This window comes from Myotis brandtii, unplaced genomic scaffold (assembly GCF_000412655.1).
Source record: "Myotis brandtii unplaced genomic scaffold, ASM41265v1 scaffold475, whole genome shotgun sequence".
NCBI lineage: Eukaryota > Metazoa > Chordata > Mammalia > Chiroptera > Vespertilionidae > Myotis > Myotis brandtii.
In genome coordinates this window covers 5,529,972-5,553,515 of record NW_005368148.1, presented here as the reverse complement: position 1 = coordinate 5,553,515, position 23,544 = coordinate 5,529,972, and the positions used below count along the sequence as shown (strand labels likewise).

Genomic DNA, 23,544 nt, shown 5'->3' with positions numbered 1-23,544 from the left:
CCTCCTCACCCGTCTTCCCACCAGAAGCTGCAGAAATCATGGAGTAGTGACAAGGTAGACCCTCTGTGCCCTGTCCAAATTCTCATCTTACAGAGTTCACAAGTAAGATAAAATGGTTGTATTATACCCACTAAGGTTTGGGGCAGTTTGCTACAGAGCAATAGTAACCAGAACAGACACACTGGAATAGTTTTCTTCATCTTTCAGATTAGTTGAAAACAATCCAATTCAGAGACAAGAACTAATTAGCCAACTGAGTTTAGGCAATGCCCTTTAAAGGACTTAACTTCAGGTCAAAATGTAAGGGTGAGCAGGGCAGTGGCAACATAAGAGACCAAGTGGAGAGACAACTGTATGATTTTTGCTCTGTTGTAGTTTTCTGTTGCAAATTGCAGTTCTCCGAGGAGATCATTAAAAAGCTCATTAGGTAATATATATAGAGATAGATGCAGTAAGCATAAATTTCATCTTCAAATCTTTCCCCTATTTTAAAAAAATTGCAAAATATTTCAAACAGAGAAATACAGAAAATAATGAGACACATTTATATTTACCACTATCACCCAATTCCAAGATTAACATTTTTGGACATATTTGCTACATATCTATTTTTAAATAAGAAATTAGCTGTTAGATACATACCCACTCCACTCAATTCCAATTTATCCCATTCCCAGAGGTAACCACTATCCTGAGTTGATGCTTCTCCCTTGCCTTTGCCTTTTAATTATTTTAAGAATAAATAGTTCTGAAAGTTATCATTGCATTTTTGAGAACCACTTTTAATGATAATGTCATTAATAAATAAATTGATTTGGTTAAGACACTACAGATGCATGTTTGCTCTCTCGCTGATGGATTAAAAATTCTAGGACACATGCTCTCCATCTAGTGGTAAAAACAGGATAACCATAGATGCATATGCGTCTGATGTAGAGGAATGAACACTTATAAAGGGATGTCTATGGATAGGATACTCTTCTAGCCTCTGTGAGGAATACAAGAATGGACCAAGCACAGACCCTGGCCCTCAGGATTCTCACAGTCTATAGAACATTTACCATGTGCTCAACAAATACTTAGGAATAAGGAAACTCAAAGAGGCCAAGTAACTTGCTCAAGGTCATACAACTAGTGAGTGGCAGACAGAGACTCAATCTCACAGTTTTGACATCAAAGCCCATTCTATAAACAGCAAAGTTTGATAGTACTTCAAATGTTATTTTTATATTAAAGCAAATACAGATTTTTTATAAAGCAGAATGCAAATTTTGATGAATTATAAGCCTTAAAGACGAGTCTTCAAATAAATCTGTCCTGTTTCTTTCGTGTCCTCACTACCTCAAATCTAGAATTTTCTGCCTTTAGGGGTCCCTGAGGAGAAAACTTTGAGAAGCTCTGCCTGGGAATGGCATTCTAGCATAGATTAAGAGATGGTTCAGAGAGGGGAGTGGGGCACTTGAAACACCACTAGTAGCAACGATATTAAAAAAAAGTTAACAGCTGGACACTGACCACTCAGACCAGTGCACAGATCTATTAGATTAGACACTGAACACAGTAACCAGCTTAGCCATGACTACACTTACCATCTTCTTGAGGCTGGACACTGACCACTCAGACCAGTGCACAGATCTATCAGATTAGACAATGAACACAGTAACCAGCTTGGCCATGACTACACTTACCATCTTTTTGAGAAAAAAAAAAAAAAGAAGCTTATGCATCCTAGATAAAGGGAAGGGATAGGGGAAAAGGCGAGGGTTTAATGAACTATCCAGAGGATCCTTTAACATGTCCCAAACCTGTTCTTCCTCCTCTATTTTCCTGCCTCTATTAGTCTCCCAAAGTAGAAACCTTGATGTTATCTTCCACTTAATTTCTTGATTAGACTAGAATCCAATCTTGATTTCTGCTACTTATCTCATTGGTCCCCTGGTCCTACTCTGAGGAATAGAGAAAGAATAAGGGGTTCATGGGGCAAAAGCCCAACAGCTCTGAGTCCAGTGGGAGGAAAACTTTCTAGATGGAAGAACAGGACAGAATGGATATGGGAATGGTTTATGCAAAGAAGGTGGCAGTCACATAGTGGATGAGGGGAAGAGCCCAAGGAGGTAAGGTCAGAGAGGTAATCAGAGGTCAGGCTATGGAGGGCACGGATGAAACCCCTGGCCTCATATAAGCTCTTGTAATGCATTAGCTTGCTAAAGGACACCCGTGGGCTGCCTCAATTGGAAAGGGAAAGCCCATATAAGGACACAAAATGGCCCATGGTGCTCTTCCAAGATATCTCCACTCCTTTCTCCTCCCCACCGCCCATCTCCCGGAAGGTCCTGAATATTCTTCCCCCTTATTGAATACCCTTCCCTCCCATTAAATGAACCTCAATAAAGGAAGCAAATTCCGATAAAGGGGGCTGTTCTGCTTGTGGAGTCACCTACTCTCTGTTTCAATGCTTCACTATTAAATTCACTTTTACTTTAAACTCCATGTGGACTCACAATTTGATTCTTTTCTGTGCAAAGCCAAGCACCCACAGTAGGTCACAGACCGTTGGTTCTGGATTCCCGGAATGCCTGCATCAGTAGTTTGGACTGGGGTGGTAGAGGACGTGGAGGCAAGAGGATAAATATGAAATATGGTCTGTAGGGAGAGTCTATAGGGAGTCATCTGATATCATCCAGTACAACTCATTCACATGACAGATGAATGGAGTATAGAGAAGTAACGTCCAGTCACTATCTATAAACAGCAAAGCCACTCTGACAAGGGCTCTGGATTCCCAGTCTAAAACACTTCCCTTTGAACCACAGTATAATTGCCCTTCATATCCGCAGGTTTCCCATACACACTTTCAATCAACCATGGACTGAAAATATTCAGAAAAAATATTCCATTGCTACTGACATGTACTATATAATTAGCCCTATGATGGTTATGTCTGTACTGAACATGTACAGACCTTTTTTTTTTGTTATTACTCCCTAAACAATACAGTATAACAACCATTTGCATTATATCAGGTATTATAAGTAATCTAGTGATGATTTAAAGCATATGGGAGCATGTGGGTCGGATATATGCAAATATTAAGTCATTTTATATAAGAGACTTGAGCATCCGTGGATTTGAGTATCCATGGGGATCTTAGAACCAATCCCCTGTGGATACCGATGGAAAACTGTACCTTATATTTTATGTGTGTATGCCTTTATCTCTCACCAGATTATAACTTCCCTGAAATCAGAGAAGTTGCCTTATATTTGAATGATTCATTCCACTTTTATTTTGCAAAGTCTATAAGCAAGCCACATGGTAGATAAAATGTTATAACACATAGTTCTACACTGCCAGGATCACTCAACCCAAGGCACATAGAAGGAGCTCCTTGACACACATCTTAAATTAAAATGAAGTTGAAAAATATACAAAGGTTTCAATATACATAAAGCAAAATCCCATTGACATTTTGAGAACTTAACTTGCTTGAGTTAAGAGAGGGGGAAATACTAGAGGAAACCCACTTTAGCTCTTTACAGAAGATAACAGCCCTCCCATGAACTGTTCAAACTGACCCTGAATTAGAAAAGTATTTGCATAATATCTTCCCCCACTCTAAACTCAGGGAGGCATCTTGCATGAGCTTAGTGGAGGGTCCACACACCGTTCTCAAGACTTGGTAATGGAGACCCTGGTGAAATGGGTGAATGAATGGCAAACAGCCCTGGGGAAAACTCTCTTCTCACTTCTGCCTTTGGAATGATAACACAACATGGGCTGAGCCTTTATCTTAGGAGGTGGTTTTATCCAGAGGGACATGCAGGGTCAGGTGGAAACCAAGGGAAAGCAAACCAAGGGGCTGATTTCTCATAAACTGTTCTGGCTTTGGCTTCAGACTAAAATAAAGGAAAACGGGGAGAGACTTTGACTTTATATGTTGTTTGATCTAATTCACTAAGACAGTGGTCGGCAAACTCATTAGTCAACAGAGCCAAATATCAATAGTACAACGATTGAAATTTCTTTTGAGAGTCAAATTTTTTAAACTTAAAACTATTAGGTAGGTACATTGTTATTAACTTAATTAGGGTACTCCTAAGGCTTAGGAAGAGCCACACTCAAGGGGCCAAAGAGCTGCATGTGGCTCGCGAGCTTTTGACCCCTTCCAACTCTCCCATCCACACTCGTCTTGTATACTTGTTTCAGATAGATGAGTGTGGATGGGAGAGTTGGAAGGGGTCGACCTCAGCGAACGTACCTCAAAACAATGTACCTCCCCCGTGCTGCGTATCCCGTGGCCCACCTGCGCCACGTCTCCCGTCGCCCGACCGACCGACACCCCCCACTTTTTCTAATGCCACTTCTTCAAAATAGACTCGCCCAGGCCGAAAACCAACTTCTGCGCATGGGCCATGAAGTTTCAATTGCACTGTACGTGTGCGCCTGCATGTGGTATTTTGTGGAAGAGCCACACTCAAGGGGCCAAAGAGCCGCACGTGGCTTGCGAGCCGCGGTTTGCCGACCACTGCACTAAGATAAGGGAACAAAGAGGGATTTGGGACATAACCAGGAATAAACTATAACCAGGAATAAAGTCATAACTAAGAATAAATAATATTCATTTAACTTAATCATATCCTGTGTTATCTCATTTAAGAATCCAGGCTTGACAGGTAATATCTGGAGAGATGTGCAGATTCAGTCTAGGTAAGGGAACCCTTTTCATCTGGTGTAGTTGACAGAATCAAATGCAGCCATCTGGTAAACCTCAATAAAAAGATGCCACTTGGTTTCAGAGAGAATGCCAAACAACTGTGCCCATTATTAATCATGAAGTCATTGAATGTTGAATAACTCTGGTACTAATGATGAGTGAATTTAAGGTCACTCCCTATACATTATATTCATCCTTTCTCTAGATACGTGCAGTGTTGGGTAAAGTCCTTCTTAGGACAGATGTTTTCTGTGTTTTTTAGCTTCTCATTCTGTGTCCTTCTTCCTCCCTCCCTGACCAGGTTTGCCCACCAAACAATGTTCAATGTTCCCAAGTAATTCCATTGATTCCATAAATCCTTCCACTTCCTCAGAACATGGATCTCATGCATCTGTTTGGAGGAAAACAATGTGATTAAACTCATTCATGCTATAGGTTGAATGACTGAATGTGTTACTCATTCATCCTTCAAATGGATACACCTTAAGGGTAGAATGTTGGGCAACAAGGGCCATGCTCTAGCACCTCTAACATTATCATACACTCTTTTTTCATTTTCCAATTTGTAATTATGTAATTTATAATTAACTGGTTAATTTCTTTCTTTCAATTAGATGAAAAGTTTTCAGAGGGTAAAGCCTATGTCTATTCACATTTCTCAGCCTAAAGCACCATGACTGACACAAAGGAGATGACTAATACATACTTGTTGTGAACAAATGACTGAATTGAATTTTCAAGTACAGGTGAGACAAACCTTTTTCATATCTGTTCCAAAAGACCAAAGTAAAGGGGGGGGGGTGCGGAATGGTGCCACAGTCTCAAGAAAATGAAAAGATTCTTGTGGGAAGCCAATGTTTTATCTATAATAATAAAAGTGTAATATGCTAATTAGACCAGATGTCCTTCCAGACAAAGTGGGGCTGCGAGAGAAGCTCAGGTCCCAGGTGCCTGCCGGTGGCTGGGGGAAAGCCCGGGTCCCGGGTGCCTGCCAGTGGCCAGAGGGAAGCCTGGCCCGGTTGCCAGAGGGAAGCCAGTGCCAGCAGCCGGGGGAAGGAAGGCCTACTCTTGCATGGATTTCGTGCACTGGGCCTCTAGTTTTAAAGCACTGTGCATAAATGTCTTTAAATTAAAAAGAAAGAGAGAGAGAGAACTAATTGAGGGATTTGGGACTCATTGAGGATGATAGGTATATTTGAAGGAAGCAAGTCCCAATTAGCTAATATCCTTGCTCACAGGGTATCACCCCTTAGATCAGAAAATGAATCAATACTATTCTTTCCTCCCTCTGTCCCCTCTGCTGTGATGAGATGAAAGATTTGGAAATATAACAGCTAGTCTGAGCCCTGTGTTTTCAGCTCTCCCACTTACATCCATGCCCTCTATCCTTCTCATTCCCACGACCAGCCCACCCAGACCCTTTCTTTCTAACCACTTCATGCTCTTTCTTCTCTGGGTTTCTCAGTGATGAGACACAAGAATAGGATGTTGAATGTAAAATTTTCCCATTTCACACAAGGCTCAGCCTGCACTGCAGAAGTGTCTTTGCTCTGCCTGGGTTTCTATAAAAATGAGATAAAATAAGTAAGAGTCAGGTGCCTAGTGGGCTCTCAAAACAGGCAAGTTTTTCCTCCATTCTTCTTGGCTCATAAAACACTTCTGAAGCACAGCTGTCCAGCAAGGATCTCTCTATTTTCTGGCCTAAAAGGGAGGTTAAAATGTTTGTAATTAATTAAACTGGAAGGCAGTGAGCTGTAACTAGAAATGTACTGGTATATATGTAACAATGAGCTAAGAAACTCTATGTGGCAATAGCCTGTAATTCCCTAGATAAAGGACTTCTTAAAGAGGGTGATTTATCTTTAAAGCATTATTCAGGTGCCTTTTAAATATTCCTACTGTTGCTATGGAAATCACCCCTGTAAAAAGAATGCATGCAAATGCAGAATGTATTGCCAGATGCATGAATGGGGGGGGTGGGGTGCACGAAAGTAGCAGGCGTGTTGACTCTTGGTCTCCAGCTATGGACCTGGAGAAAAAGAGCTAGAATGTGGTTGAGGATGATGGAGGAAGTGCTGTGGGGTGAACACCACCAGAGATAACTCAGTGCCTGATAAACCCCACGACCTTAGGAATCTCCAAGTCTCCACTCTACTACTTAGTATGACCATTATGTCTGTTGTCTCAGCATTCCCATGATTAGCATCTCCTTTCATTGTCAATACCATTCTGGATTAGTTCATAAACCAAAAAGTCACATAATCACTATAGAATATAACTTCCCCCATACAATAGAAGCAGTGCTACAGTGATCCTGTTAGAGCTATGATCGATTATATTTTATGCACAGGTTTAAGTCATTTATAAAGCTATTTTTCTGCGTAGGAACCATCTCTTCCTTTCTCTGAATGTCTATCACTTCTATCACAGCTTCAACTGAGCAGCTGTGTCTCCACCTCCCTCCCCCGCCCAAAAGAAACAAGTTGTCTGCTATCATTTCATAAGAAAAGAATAAAGTTGTGTTGAGTTGTGGATACTGGGCATCAGCTAGGCTCACTCACCAGTGAAGCAACTAGATCTTACATGTTAGCTTTCCAGATTACATATTTCAAAGTTGTGCTGCAAGAAAACACTTAATTACTATCTATAGTGACCACTTTGCAGGTATGTACATCATTCGTGGTGTATAAAACTTCAGTATAACAGGGCACTGGGAACATTACAGAATCCTTGGGGGAAGGCTGGAGAACCAGGCTTAGAAAATGAGCAGGCACAAAGTGTGAAGGCCAATCCTAAACCAAGACCAATGCCATAGAAGTTGTCAACGTGGACCATGCTGTCCTGCTGCTGGGCATTAAACCCCACTGGACATTGCTGCCCATGGCTGCCCCTGCAGAATGGACATTGCTGCTGTCTTTGCTGTCACCATCCAAATGGCTGATCCATGATCCCTTCTTCTTCACCTAATTAGTTTCTGATTCTAAATCCCAGATGCGTGCATCTGACAGGCCATGCCTAGTGTGGGTGCTTAGGCTCTAGTGGCAAGTGAGGCTGGAAGAGTGAATACCAGTCCTTTTCAGCTTCTATAGGAAGAGATGAGTATTGTCTCCCCCAATTTCACAAACATAGAAAGAAAATTCAGATGCTCTGCAGCCAAAACGATGTCTGCCACAAGGGGAGGTGGTATTAAGTCTGAGACTGTCAAGGTCTCCCTATATAATCTTCAGAAATTAGAACCCTAAAAGTCATTTGACATCAAGGTCAAATCTTCCTAAATAAAGCCTTAAACTACAGCTCCCTCAATTTTTATTTTTTTTTTTTAAAGAAGGGGTAATTTTCAATCATCCAAAGATTTGGCTCTTACACTACGGAGGAAAGGGGAAGAAGGAAGAAAAAAATGCTGATTAAAACTATTGGGGACAGGAGAAGTTCAGGGTCCTGGATGGAGAAGAGAGCATAGTTGCCAATTTTTCACCATAATCTGCCATTAGCCACCAGAGTATGTGTGTGGTGGGGGAAGGGTAGTGTAATGGAGGGATGGGAAGGCACTGAGCCAGGCGGCGCAGAATCCCAGCCAATAGAGAAGGTGAGGGTGTGACCTGCAGCAGGGGTGAGAAAGGCCATGGTGAGCTTTGGGCCACAAGGCGTGGTGTCCTCAGCAAATCTTGAACATCTGGGTGCCACATACAGCAGGTTGAAGAAAGAGGACAAATTGATGATATAAGGCAAAAAAACAAAACAAAACCGCAGGAAGGGTAATCTAATTGTGAGACAGGCCAGCTGTCAGGATGAGAAAATTTGCCAATGTGTCACTTTGCCTAGAGCTGATAGAAACCCAACACTAATTAGCTTAAGCAAAAGAGAACTTATTGGAAGAATAATGGGGTGCCTCCTATAACTGCCAACAAAGGGGGAAAGGGGCAGTTGTCCCCCAAGAATCAAATGTCCCCAGGACACTCAGTCTCTTATCTCTCTTAAGAGAGAAGGCCTCACTGCCTTGAATTGCAGACCAGACCCTTTGGCTTGGTGGGAAACAGAATTGCTCCCAGGGCCAAGGTCCTGCCCTGTGGATTCCACCCCCAGAAGAGCGAGGGCCCTCTTCTTTAAGTTCTAATTCTACAGCAATACCCAGGTCAAGTATCCCAATTTAAGGTTCTGGCCACTTTAAAGAGCAGTTACTAGTTGTGGACAAACTGCTAACATTTCCCCCTATCCCTAGGGTGATTGATTATGGATAACAAGGTGGTCCTGATTGATCTGTCTTGAGTTCATTTCCCCTGAACCTGTCAGCTTGCAACAGGGCCATGTAACACGGACAAGGCTGCTGGGGTCCCCTCCCAGTGAGTCAGAGCTGTTCTCAGAGAAGGGAGGACCACTGTGAGCTTGTTGTTGTCTGTTACATCCAACAATCTGGATGGGAATTTGGGCAGAGTGTTTCCCTGGCAGGAAACAGGTAGGAGCCATCCTATTAAAAATCCTTGATGGAATGGACTTCATCACACAGTTGTCTGGATATTTTACAAACAAAGCCTCAATTTGTAGACTGGGAGTAAGTCAGCATGATTTATGTGATCAGAGGCCATCTGATGTCAGCTACCTTTCCCAGCCTGGACTAGCTTTGCTGGATCCAGACCCTCAAGAGAACAGGTTATGATATTACATTTGTAGTTCTTCATGCTGGTAGAATTTTCACAATTACTTTATAAGCAAAAGTGGGTAATTCATAAGCACTTGAAAAACTGTAGTCAAGTTTATCCTTCAAGGCTCATGAGAACTGAAACTGGCATCTGCCTCCTATGTTATATGGGCTACCAAACATTTTATATGAAGTGATGTTTTCAAGACCCAGTGACATGCCCCCTCCAACTCTATATAATGAGTCAAGTCTAACAGCCTTCTTCTGTGGGAAAATAAAGCTACTGAGTGGATTCAACTGTCATTTGTTACTTAAAAATGCCTCAGGTTCATCCTTTTTTTTTCTACTTTTACTGAAGCTTCTGACTTTTGGACACATTCTTTTTTTAAAAAAGGTATTTTTATTGATTTCAGAGAAGAAAGAAGAGGGAGAGAGATACAAACATCAATGATGAGAGAGAATCATCAATCGGCTGCCTCCTGCTCACCCCCTACTGGGGGTGAGCCTGCAACCTGGGCATGTGCCCTGACCAGGAATCCAACTATGACCTCTTGGTTCATAGATCAATGCTCAACCACTGAGCCACGCCAGCCAGGCTGGACACATTCTTATTATTAAAAAATGAAAGCTCTGTTCTTTTAGGGATATATGTCAACATGTCAGCTGCCTTGTCACATTCTTTGCTAATGCCAACATTATCAGAATTTCAAAAGCTGAAGCAAAGAATTGCATCTGAAATGAATGCCACCCTGAGCAGGACCAGCTGAGGACCAGAACCTTCTGGTGGAGAGCATGTAAATCCCTTTACAGTTTGATCTTCCTCACCCTTTCCCAGCCTCCAAGGCCAAGGGGAACAAAGGGGGAGTCATATTCCCAGGCACAAAAGCTGCCTGCCTCCACACTTTTAGTACCAACACCATGCTTTCACTTCCTGCCCCCACCCTGACAAAGCATTGTCTGAGAATCACTTTACTGCCACCACTCGCCCCTCCCCACCTTCCCGTGTGAGAAAAAAGCAGATTACACATAAAGGTGTAAATACCATGCCTCCCCATTGGCTTCCTGGCACCCTCCTGCTCAGGCTAGAGATTTGCAGTTAAAAAACCAAATGTGTTGGCCACCTCATAGTCAATAGCTATCATCAATAAATTTAGTGTGTAGGCCCATGAATATAAGCGCATTCCATGCATGTGTCCTTGTTTGGGGATTCTCTTCCATGTTCACAGTAATGGTGAAGTTAGGAAGCTTTCATATTGGACATTTTTATATCAGGAGAAGCACGGGAATGTCTCTCGGAGCCCGCATTTCAGAACAGTTAGCAGCAGCATGTAGAAAAGTATGTAAGAAGCGATTTCATTTCCATGGCAGCCAGGACCCAGACGCCAAAGCTTTATAGATTAAAATCAATGCCTGAATTACATTCCGAAAGCCAGAATTGCCTGTCAGACTTCAGGACCAGCAGCGCCATGTGATAAATGAGGTGAAGAGCCCCATCCAGGCTGGGGAGTGCTGCCGCATCAGTGAGGACTTCTGTGTCTTTTTCAAAGCAAATACCGAATGGAATGAATTACTAGGGAACAGCAAATGAATGTCAAGAATTTGAGATGCAGAGGTTATAATTTACTAATTACTGGGAAAAGATGAACACAAGTCAATGTGTGAAAGAATGTGATGGGGTGAAGGGTGGAGTCGAAGAGACAGAGAGTTTGCAGGGCATGCAGGAGGCTCCTATTTTCTGTTCTGGTAAAAAGAGATGGATTTTAGAGGCATGGATACCCGTCTCAACTCCTAGCTTGGTTATTTCCAGCCTATGTCATAAACTGCAAAGAGCATTAAAAAAGAAAAATATATACAAACACCTAGTCTAGCACCTGGCACATAGTAGGCAGTCATTAAATGTAAATCCTCTCCCCAGCCCCCTCCTATTCCTGTCGTATTTAGAACAGGAATGACATTAAGACAACTGACGCTGCTCAATGATTCAGTGTTAGAGAATGGGCCCCGCTGCCTCCATAGCAGATCATCAACATTGAAAGACGGTAAAGCAGGGATGGAATGATGGAGCACTGAGAAATTCACAGAGATGCCTTCACAAAGACTGGGCTCACTATAACACCGCATAAATAATATAACTTAAGATGCTGTTTTCTGCCTATTGGTGCAAATCTGTCCAATGACAAAATAACAACCCATAAATTTATTTCCCAGTGTTCTGGCATCTCTTTGGTGACACTAATACATTCCTGGAGCCCAGTGGGAGCTGGGTGCAACAGTCCATCACCCTGGTGCTCCTAACAGCATCCAGCAGCCAAGATAGGGACTCCTGGGGTCTCCTCTCTGCCACAAGGAAGGGATAGGAAGGATGCCGTCTAGAAAGAAACCATGGAGTAATAAGTAAGCAAGACCTGGGGTGGGAGCCCAGAGATGGAGATGCTTGTCCTGGCTCACCCATCAATCAGTTGTGACATGACAGGCTCAGACCAGAGCACTATTTTCCAACCTGTTCTTACTAGTTCTTTAGGAGAATGTAATGGGAATAGCTTGGGTCCCTCTCCCCTCCCCCGCAATATCCACTGTTCCCTTCTTGGTAATATTACCCTTGATTTTAGCTGTGAATATGGCTTCTCAAAATACAGACCACATTTCCCCACCTTCCTTGCATCTTTGCCATGTGACCAAGTTCTGGCCAATGAGATGAAAGCATAGTCAGTGTGTGCAACTTCTTGGAAGTGTCACTGTAGAGTGTATATATCCTTCTCCTGCCTACCCATCTCCCCACAGGTTTTTATGCATTTGTGAAGGCTGACACTGGAGTAGCCACCTTGACCCTGATATGAAAGCCACATGCTGAGGAGGGTAGAAGAACAGGATAGGAGAACTGGGCCTCTGACATTGCTAGGAGCCATGTCAACCCTAGACTATCTACATTTCTTTTATGTGGGATGGGAAAAAGTCACTGTTACTTTGAAATTGAACCTAATCTTAATTATTATAGATGATAATCGATGTTCTAATAAAAAGGGTTCTTTGTGCAAATAAATTCTGGAAATTCTGTGTATTATCGACCCTTCTTACAGATTTGTGATGCACCTTAGCACAGGCTCTAAGCGGTCCTCTATAAAGAATGATAGCACCTCCTATGCACCTTTCTCACAAGGTTCCCTAGACCCTTACAGTTCAGAGTGTGGTCCATGGACCAGCAGTATCAGCATCACCCAGGAGCTTGTGAGAATGCAGAATCTCAGGCGACCTGGACCTACTGAGAATCTGCGTTTTAAGCAAGATTCACGGATAATTTGTCTACACATTAAAGTTTGAGAAGCACTACTACCGATTACAATGTGGAAAACTGTGTCCTGTGATCCTAGATTCTGAACCAAAAGGAGCCACATATTATGGGGGTATCTGGAGCCCCAGGAGCAAAGGAGCAAGCATGAGAGATTCTCACAGCTACCAGCTGGTCCTACCGGTAAGCTAAGCAGGCCTCCTGACAGCCACTGTCAACTCCAAGCCTGGATCTGCAGGGGAGGTGAGAAGGGACCTCCAGGAGACGCAGTGCTTCCTGCCAGAAGCTACAGGAGTAGTTCAGAGACAAAGCATCTGTCAGTCACTTTCTTTTCTTTTCTTTTTAATATATTTTAATTGATTTCCAAGAGGAAGGGAGAGGGAGAGAGATATAGACACATCAATGGACCAAAGGGTTCTGGGTTTGATTCCTGGTCAAGGGTACGTACCTTAGTAGCAGGTTCAATTCCTGGCCCCAGACCAGAGAATGAGAGGCAACCAATTGATGTGTCTCTTTCATGTTGATATTTCTCTCTCTCTCTCTCTCTCTCTCTCTCTCAACTCTCTCTCTCTCTCCCCCTTTCCTCCATGCCCCCTCCCTTCCACTCTTCTAAAAAATCAATGGAAAAAATATCATCACTCCTCAGGTGAAGATTTAAAAAAAAAAATTCTAGAGATTATTAGTTAGCTGGATTTTCCTTAGTTATCACTTGCAATGGGGAAAAGAGACACATTAAGCATTATCTATAGGTCTGCTTTTGAAGCTTCTGAAATTCAAAAGGATGGAAATACTTTCTGTAATTCTTGTGATTTCACTGCCTGCAGCCTCACAGCCTGCACGGGTGGGGGGCAGGGAGAGGAGAGAGGACAGTTAAATAAAAACAGTTCTATTTTTGGCATGCTTTAATGACAACCTCTCTTCAAAATATTTTTCATGCAATGCCTTTTCTGTTCAGTGTCATTGAAAGTGTTTTTAATTTCAAAGAGAGGCTGTGGCACAGGATGCTAATCAATGAAATCCTGGCATGCTCCTCTGTGAACGTGGCTCATTACTTATATTTACCCCTGACAGAGATGAGTTCTTAAACCCAGGCGATATTATCGTTCATGCCTGGTTAATAAAGGAAAAAACAAATGCTGCAGGAAATTCACCCTGATGCTGGGGGGAGGGAGAAGGACCCATCGCTGGGATATTTCATTGTCTCCAAGGCCCTCACTTGAGCCACAAGCAGAAATTTGAGGCAGAGAAGGCAGAATAGCAGAGTCGTCTGGACTGAAAAATAAGTTTCGGCTGAAATGCTGGATAATGGTATTTATGTATTCCTTGCTTGCAGGTTTCCGCAATGCCTTCTGTTCTGTATGCAGCAGGCAATGCCAGCGTCTTTGTTCCTCTGAATTCCTGTCCTTGGACACTGCCAGGATTTAGGGTGGGGTCAGCCCGGGGCCATTTTAGCCCCAGTGAAGGTCTGCTTTATTAAAGGCCTGCTTGGCCCTTGCCTGTGTACTGCAGCCTAACACAACACTTTCTTTATCTCTTTTTGGCGCTGCCCCAGAGAGAGCAGGGAGACTTGCTGCTGCTGGGATTCTAGTTCCTATCGCCACCAGTCAGTCTTATAGGGTTTAGGGGCTCAAAACGGGGAAGAGCCAAATTGGGATTAAATCCTATATATTGAAATTTAAAGTGACAACAGCAATGACAATGATGATGGTGGTGCTTTGGATCTGCCCTGCGGAGCTGATTCTTCCCTATGGATTTTATGAGGAACTCTGCTGTATCATTCCCCCATCCCCACCTCACCCCCACCCCCTGCACCTGATGATAAGAACTATGGCAGAGCTGACAGACGTGAGAAGTGAAGACTGTGAGCATGCGTGGAAGGGTGTTTCCCTGGGAAAACGAACTGATAACTGGGGAATGCATGCTCTGATTTTATCTGAATTATTACCATGTTCTCACCAATTTATCAGGTCTAGATAGTCACTAAGCTAGTAGGTGGGGTCAACTGTAAACAGAGCTAGTTTCCTGAGCATGCGACCTCTGCAGTTGCACGGGGCTTCGTGCTTAAAAGGGCCCTGCACTCAGTCAACGCTCTGCTGTCATTGTCTTGAAATTTCTTAGTACTTTGTAAACAAGGGACCCGCATTTTCATGTGGCACTGGACCCCACAAATGCTCAAAGATCTGGCCTGACTGCAAGACCAGATCTTCGAGCATTCCCGAGTAAGACAACCATGTGGTGGAGAGTTCCCCTGTTAGGCTCCCCAGTGGTATTCCAGTTTTCAGGGGATTAAAGGAAGCATATGACGCAGTGACAAGTATGAATGCTTGCAGAATCCTGAGATCTGTTCACAGTGGAGGAGCTGAGCTCACTGCTTCTGTGCCAAAATGTGGTGTAGCCTTGAAATGACCGCCCGGCAGAGCTAGACTGTTCACAGAAGAGGGTGATTGGCAGTGGCAGATGCAGCTGTGAGGTCAAGGAGGGGGAGTATAAAGAGGCTTTTGAATATGCCCTTGAAGATGTAACTGGAGACCTAGAGAAGCTGCAGAAGTGACTGGGGAAAGCTGGCTGGAATTCAAAGGAGAATTCCAAAAGTGGATTTGGAGATAGCAAGCGCTTAAGGAACACTTTTGGGAGAACATAGTGTGGATGAGAGTTGGTGAGGGCTGAAGATTGGCAGGCAGGTGTCCTACACCAGCCTGAAGGTCACTGGGAGGGAAGTGAGAACAGGGTGAAGGTGTGATGATAGAGAAAGGGAAGGAGAACAGGCCTGGAAGACTGGGGTTGCAAAGGGAGGGTAGAGAGGGAATGGATATGGCAGAGGACCCACAATCCTTACCACCTCCACCGCCCCAGCTCATAAGATCCCGAGCACAGTAGGAGTGGAGTGGAAGGAAGGTGTTAAGCAATGCTTCTGAAATCTGGTCTGGGTACAAGTGCATCAGAATCATTTTCTGGTGCTTGTTACTAATGTATTTCCTGGATCCCCCTCTCCCCAACTCCACTAACAGAATCCCTCAGGGCCCTGGGGGTGAGAGGGCAAGAATCAGCATTTTATACTGGAGTTCCCAGTGGTCCTGATGGTACCAAACATTTGAAGACCAGGAGGAAGGGGAGTACAGCTGCAAGGGGGTGGGGGCTGAGGGGTGGAAGTGGGGGCAGCTAAGGCTTTACTGTACTACACAATGATGCAGAGGTTGGCTCAGAAAGGGAGGGTTTGGGGCACAAGTAGCCCAGGCCCTCACGTGTGGGTGCCTGCAATGTACATCTGTCACAAAGGGAGGTTCCTGATACAGAGTCCCCAAAGAGGCCTCCTGCCAGTCAACTTCCACTAAGTTCCTGAGGATCGTTCTCTAGTCTACCTTGCTTTTGCTTAGAGGGAGTCAGTCTAAGGAGGGTCCAAATAACTCCAGCCCTGTGAGGGTTGCTCTTAGTGTAAAAGGGAAGACCAAGTGGGCTGGGTTTATAGAGCATGCCCAGCACTCAGCTTGGCTCTCAAGCCAAACACTGTCATCAGGTCACTTCTTTCTTAGTCAAACTCTCCTCCTTAAACACACAGGAAACTTAGGGGCTTCAGCATCACCAAAATCCCTTCTTGTTCTGGGTCCCGCCGAGATAAACTTGATCTCTCCTTAGGCCACAGATTCTGTGAGCCGAAGTTGACAGGATTTATTCCCAATTCTTACATTTGGCCTCTTACTCAGCTTCCCTAGCCACTGGCTTCCTCTTCTCCTTAAGATTCCCTTGCAAATCCTTGTCGAGTAATCCCCGATTGATGTCTCACTAATCTACTGATGAATCCTTCCAGACAGACCAGTTTTGTCTCTTAGCTGTCTGATCCCCAAAGAAATGTCTCAATGTACCAACCATCTCACAGTTCCTGAATGTTTCTGACAAGTTTTTTCTCAAACTTTAATATGCAGACAAATCACCTAGGAAAACTCATTCCGATTTAGGGGGCCTGGGGTGGGACCTGAGATTCTGCTTTTCTAACAAGGTCTCAGGTAGCCGCTGATGCTGCTGGTCCACACTCTGAGGAGCAAAGTTTTATATGATAAGTAGTTCAGAATTCTCTTCAGTCCTGCTCCACTTGCTCCAGTTTTTTTATAGTCTCATTTTTTCTGCTTTAAGCATAGGATTAGGAAAATAATCTTTGGCGGTTACAAAATAGTCACAGGGATGTAAAGTACAGCATAGGGAATATAGTCGGTAATATCATACTAACTATATATGGTGCCAGGTGGGCACTAGACTTATCAGGGGGTGTACTTTGTAAGTTATATAAATGTCTAATTGCTATGCTATACACCTAAAACTAATATAATATTGAATGACAACCGTAACTGAAAACTTTTTAAAGAAAAATAATCTGCCATTTATTTAGGTTTAATTTTCTTGCTTCTAGACAAATTGATCTCCCCAAACTCGCTTCAAATGGGTGAAGCTCTGAGATGAGGCATTGGCATCCCATACACAGGTTTCTACCATTTCCTTTGCATTATTTCCTCGGGACTCTATTGAAAATGTCTTGTGCACCAGGCATAATGCATTATTTAGAGAGAACAGTGAACTGACATCAAGCCAGCTCCCTCCAACACTGGATAACACAGCAGCAGAAGTTCCCAAAGATTGGCCTCCGGAGGCTGAGTTCTGCAGGCCCTGGGCTATTAGTTGAGTTGATCTCATATACTCTGTCTCCACAGTGCTCTCATCCAATCCCCCTCCACCCTCACATTAGCAATTGATAAGTAAAAAGGAGCCATTGCTAGAACCCCTGACTTAGGGGGGAAAAAATCATACTTTTCAACTGGTAATTAAGATTCAAAACATTTATTGCTCATAACATTTACATTTGAAATGCAGATGTCTTTATTTTTATACTAGGTGAGTGAATTGAGTGAGTCATCTCTCTAAAAATAAAGTTTTGGAATAGTGACAAATGTATCACGATCATAATATTTGAGGATGGGGAAACAGTTATTATTGAACATATACCCTAGGTCTTTCCTACCATAAAACCTTCTACTTGTTAGGATGATCTAGACTTATTTAGAGGCATCTTCATCCCTACTTTCTCCTTAAGTGTCTTAAGTAGGCATCTGTTTTCATAATTTCACTGAACTTGCACTTGTGGGGATATAGACCATCCCTCAGTCCCTGGGTCTAAGTCAATTTGCTTTCCCTCTCTGAGCACGTAATGCTATCAACCTCATCCTTTCTTCCCTTGGCTCCCTGACTATTGGGGTGTGCTGATTCACCCCCCTACCTAAGCCCATCTAAATCTTCTCTTCTGTCTCCTATTCCTCTACCCACCTCAACTGCATATGCCAAGGCAGGGTCCTCTGTCCAGGACAATTCTTTGTCCTCTCTCCCTTGATGAGCTCGTCTCTTCACATGGCTTTAACTATTTGCACTAGGCCCGTGGTTGGCAAACTGTGGCTCGCAAGCCACATGCGGCTCTTTGGCCCCTTGAGTGTGGCTCTTCCACAAAATACCATGTGCGGGCGCGCACGTACAGTGCGACTGAAACTTCATGGCCCATGTGCAGAAGTCGGTATTTTGTGGAAGAGCCGGTATTTTGTGGAAGAGCCACACTCAAGGGGCCAAAGAGCTGCATGTGGCTTGCGAGCCGCGGTTTGCCAAGCCGCAGTTTGCCAACCACTACACTAGGCAACTGTTCACAAACCCTACAACCTCTAGTGTTGCTCTGGACCCCCATGTCTCATTGCCTGTTTCCACTCTTCCACTGTTGCTTCCAAACTCTTCCTTCTACCCCATTTCTCTATTTCTGTTTGTAGCAAATGTAAATTTGTGAACTCAAGAGGTCAAGAAATATTACATTATTTTTTAAAATCAATATGATTCTGACTCTAGAATTCCATTCCCCCAAGTTGTCAGGATATTCAGTATCATTTGTTCTAGGGTCTGATCCCTGCCCCTCCAAGGTTATGCCAAGATCCCTCCTCAGTTCTGAAGCAGTTTGTAAGCATTAAGGAAGCTTCAAGTGATCACTAAGATGCTCTTTATCCCAACTCACAGGGTCCCTTAATACCAAATCGCTGTTACTTCCATGTCACACTTGAGGCCCAGGAAATTTTTATTTATTTTTTAGCTCTTCTTTTAACTTTCCTCTTTTCCCCCTTTCTGAACAATTCTATTCTATTCTAAAGGCTTTTCATAGGGCAGAGCAAGGTTGGATTCCACGTGGGTGGGGAGGGGGAAAGCCACTATGCCCCAAGGTATCAGAAGCCAAGGAGAGTATCAGGGGCATCTGCATAGGAGGGAGCCCGATAGGGTGGCTGGCATGGAAAGTCCGAGTTCAAGAGGCTTAAGGAAGGGTTTCATGGGAGAAGGAAACCCAAGGTGTCAGAGCCCTAGCAATGTTAGGAAGGAGAAAACTAGAAGGACCCTGGGGTGCTGGGTTTGAAACAGAGGCATGGGTATGAGCTCATGACTTTATGTATGAACCTACGAAGATTTCCCAGCTCTGTCCACTCACAGAGCCTGGGAGCAGCAACATCCCAATAGCAATGAGCAACTACCTTGGCTTCTAAATCCCATCTCCACTAAAATAAACCAGGGCTGCCAGCAAACCATCAGTAGAAGTGAACGTCCTCAAACTTATAAAAGGAATCTACAAAAAAAACACTGTGAATAACAATATACTTAATGGGGAAAGAGTAAATACTTTTAACTGTAAGATGAGGAACAAAGCAAGGATGTCTACTTTCACTACTTCTATTCAACATTTATAATATACATATATCCCTGAACACTATGATGTTTTGACATCTTGAAAAATTGGTTCTGGCTGGGAGAGACTGTCCCTCCTGGGACTAGCCAACTGTTAGAGAAGACAAAGGACTCAGTTGGAAGCTTGCCTTCGATATGTAAACTAACTGATTCAGAGCCAAACCTCCTCTATTTGGTCTGTTCACTAATTAGGCACTATTCCTCTGCCTTAATCATCTCAGGGCCAGGGACCAGGCAACGAGAGACCACCCCTTTCGCCCAAAGCCTGCCGAAATTTTTCACACGAACCAACCTTGAACTCTTCAGCCTGCCCTGCCTTGTCTTTCCTGAAGAAAGCCCCATAAAAGCTCTAGCCTTGGCGTTCTCCTTGGCCCTGCTTTCTGCCTCCTGATCACCTGAGGCTTCCCCCATGTGGCCCTGCGAGGCTTGCTATGCCTCCTGCTTCTAGGACCTGTAAGTATAATAAACTTCTGTTTTTCTGAGCCGCTCCTGTGTTTTCCCTTGGGGCTTCACCTGCCTGTTCATCACATAAAAGAACCAGGACATATTGTACTGGGAGTTCTAGCCAGTACCATCAAGCAAGAAAAAAAAATAAATGGCATTTATTATCTAGACAAATAAATGAATAAATATTCACAGATGACATGATTATGTACAATAGCCTTTCTATGAAAAGACTACTAGAGGTAATGTGAGTTTTGCAAGGTTGCATGAACAACTAGAAATTGAAATTCCAAAAACAAAATCACTTATAATAGTATCAAGAAGATGGAATACTTAGGGATAAATCTGACAAAAGATGTGCAAGATATGTACACTGGAAACTGGAAAACACTGCTGAAAAATTAGAGAGGGACTAAATAATAGGATCGTGGATTAGATCATAGATCCAATATTAATAGATGTCAATTCTCCCCAAACTTATGTACAGATTCAATGTAGTCCAATAGAAATCACAGCTGGCTTTTATTTTTGTAGAAATTAACAAGCTGATTCTAAAATTCATAGGGAAATGCCAAAAATCTAGGATTGTTAAACCATCTTGAAAAAAAAATGAATACAACTGGGGGCTTCATATTACCTGACCTTAAGACTTATTTTAAAGTTATAGGAATCGAGGTAGTGTGATATTGGCATAAAGACAGACAAATATATCAATGGAACAAATTAAAAAATACAGAAATAGACCTCTACATATGTGGTAAATGTCCCATAAAAGTGCAACAAATGATGTTAGAAAAATTGGATATTTGTCTGCAAAATTTTTTAATTAAAAAGATTTTTAAATCCTTTAATCCATAGCTTGTACCATATAAAAAATTACCCAAGAAATGGGTCACAGACCTAAATATTAAACCTAAAACTATACAACTTTCAGGAAAAACACAGGAGAAAATATTTGTGACCTCAGCTTAGACTAAGATTTTTTTAGTTACAACACCAAAAGCACAATTCATAAAAGAACACATTAATAAATTGGACTTTACAAAAATTAAGAACAGTTCTTTGAATGACATTGCTCAGCAAATGAAAAGAGAACACACAGACTGGGAAAAATGATTGCAAGTCACTATCTGATGAATGACTTCTATCCAGAATTTATAAAAAATTTTCAGATCTTAACCTAAAAGTCCATCAACAGGTGAATTGATAAACAAATCTTGATATAGCTATACAATGGCATACTACACAGCAATAAAAAGGAATGAACTATGGATATAATATAGATGTCAATATAATTATGCTGAATGAAAAAAAGCCAGTCAAAAAAAAGTTTATACTCTAAAAAGTGCTATCCTAGGCCCCTCCTTATTTCACTGTTCCCAGCTTTAATAAACATCCTCTCAAAATCACCTGGACTCATGTCATGAAATTTTTCCTGCACGAAGTCAAGAACCTACCACTACAGGCAGGCCCTAGGCAAACCAATTCCAGGCAGGTCCTGTTTCCGGTAACATTAACATAGTTCCTTTAAATTTTTTTTTTAAGAAATAAATCATTAAAGATATAGCGGAAACGTCTATGACCCTTTCTAATCCATTCTCCCTTCCCCCACTCCCCTTAAGTGGAATCACTATACTGGCTTCAATGATGGTGGAGCCCATGCTGGCTTTGCCCTTTTGCTTTGTATGCGTTCTCATAAATAATTCATAATATGCTTTGGCATGGTTGCATATTGAAAATCCTTATATAAATGGTAATTTCCTCCTGGAATTTGTTCTTTATATTTAACACTGTGTTTTTTGAAATCTACCCATGATGCTCTAGTTCAGGGGTGGGGAACCTTTTTCCTACCAAGGGCCATTTGGATATGTATAACATCATTCAAGGGTGATAAAAATTATTAACTTAAAAATTAACCATCTATATTTGGTTAAACATTTAATTAACTTACCCCTAATGCCGTGCCAAGTCCAGACCAAATGATTTCACGGGCCTTAAATAGCCTGCGTGCCAGACGTTCCCCACCCCTGCCTAGTTCATTCATTTAGTGGTCTAGTTTGTGAATATACACCATGTATTTAAACATTCTCCTCTTGGATTTTGACATTCATGCACCTATCACTTTAGGCCTATAAGTGGGAGTTTTCCTAGGGTAATATAGCCAGGGGATTTCTGGGAATCTTCAGCTCTACTAAACATGGCCAAACTGCTCTCCACAGTGGGTTATACTCATGGAGCAATTAGCATTCCTATTGTTCCTCATTCTTACCCACACTTGGTTCTGTCACACTTTTAAATGTGAGGCATGGCTCTAGCAGGTTTGGATCAGGGGATAGAGCATCACCTGCGGACTGAAGGGTCCCAGGTTCGACTCTGGTCAAGGGAACATGCCCAGGTTGCAGGCTAGATCCCCAGTAAGGAGCGTGCAGGAGGCAGCCGATCAATGATACTCTCTCATCATTGATGTTTCTCTCTCCCTCTCCCTTCCTCTCTGAAATCAATAAAAATAAATTTTAAGAAAAAATGGGAGGCATGGAAATCTTCAACTCTTCTGGACGGACCTAGCTTCTGATTTCTCCAGGTACATCCTGCAACCATCCTTTCTGAAGTTTGCCATATTCCTGGAGGGCAGTCTCTAAGCAGAACAGGGTGCCCACTTCTCATAGGACCCTTTTCTTAGTCTCCTGGAATCCATCTCTGCTGCCCTCTCTCTCCCTGACCTTGAAGGAACTCCTTTCTCTGCTATTATTGCTCATCATTCTAGGAAATCCAACATCATCCTTTTGTGATTTTCAGCTTTAAAAAATACAAGGAGAGCTGACAGCTCTTCGGGCAAAAATCCTTCAAGCAAAGAAGTATGGAAAGCCTGCCTACTTTGTAAAATTAGTGGGCTCGGGGGTGGTGAGGATAGGAAAACTCTGAGAGCAAATTGCACATTGATGTCTCTGAAACTATCCTTCCCATGTTACCATTCTCCTTATCATCCAGACTCCAAACCCCACCTAATTCACTGATAGCCATTTCAATAGTTTTCACATCCAGTCATCAGCTGTCAAGTCCTCATTCAAAAGCCTTCCACAATCTGCACTTGCCGACTCCAGACCTTTACCTCACAGTTAGCCCCTGGCTCCCATTTCCTTCCTTCCCACTCCATTCCACCGCCACCCGCCCCCACAATCCTTTCTGCAAATGAGCAATAGGGTAATTTTCTTAGAAGACCACTTTAAACATTTCAGTGTCCTTCTTATAAGCTATTCAAGGCCCCTTATTGCCTGTAAGACAAGGTTCAGATTACTTAACCTGGCAGTCAAGGCCCTTTCCAATCCAGTCCTACCTAGTCATAACTCCTTTCCTTCCTATAAAATCAACCCTCTGCTCAGGCCAACTGGTTTCCCTCCTCTTACTCTATCACTCTTCTCCTCCTCGACTGATATTTCCCTTCTCTGAGGCTTAGCACCAGCCCTTTCTATTCCACCCAGCCTTTCAATTCCAGGTCACCACTATCCTTTCCCTTCTGGAACTCAAGCTGTTTATTATATCTATGCCAAACATTTGGGCAGTCAACCCAGCTTGCTTTAGGAAGGTTTTATTTTGCTATTTAACTTTTCACATATGCATCTATGCTTCTCTCTCCATTAAGGCTATTGTTTTCCTACATATGCTGCGTAGACATTAGCCTCTACAGCTGCTCCAACCAAAGAGTTGTGTTCAAAT

The 23,544-nt window shown here is 42.9% G+C and overlaps 1 protein-coding gene across 1 annotated transcript in view; it reads left to right on the top strand.

The window, feature by feature from the left end:
• The first annotated feature begins 12,434 nt into the window (after positions 1–12,434).
• ANKRD1 (ankyrin repeat domain 1 (cardiac muscle)) overlaps positions 12,435–23,544 on the top strand; it is an 82,799-nt gene continuing 71,689 nt past the window's right edge. Inside the window, exons 1-2 of the mRNA XM_014547460.1 lie at positions 12,435–12,575; positions 12,664–12,819. Of these exons, the coding sequence (XP_014402946.1) occupies positions 12,435–12,575; positions 12,664–12,819 (297 nt within the window). The remainder of the gene's footprint in view (positions 12,576–12,663; positions 12,820–23,544) is intronic.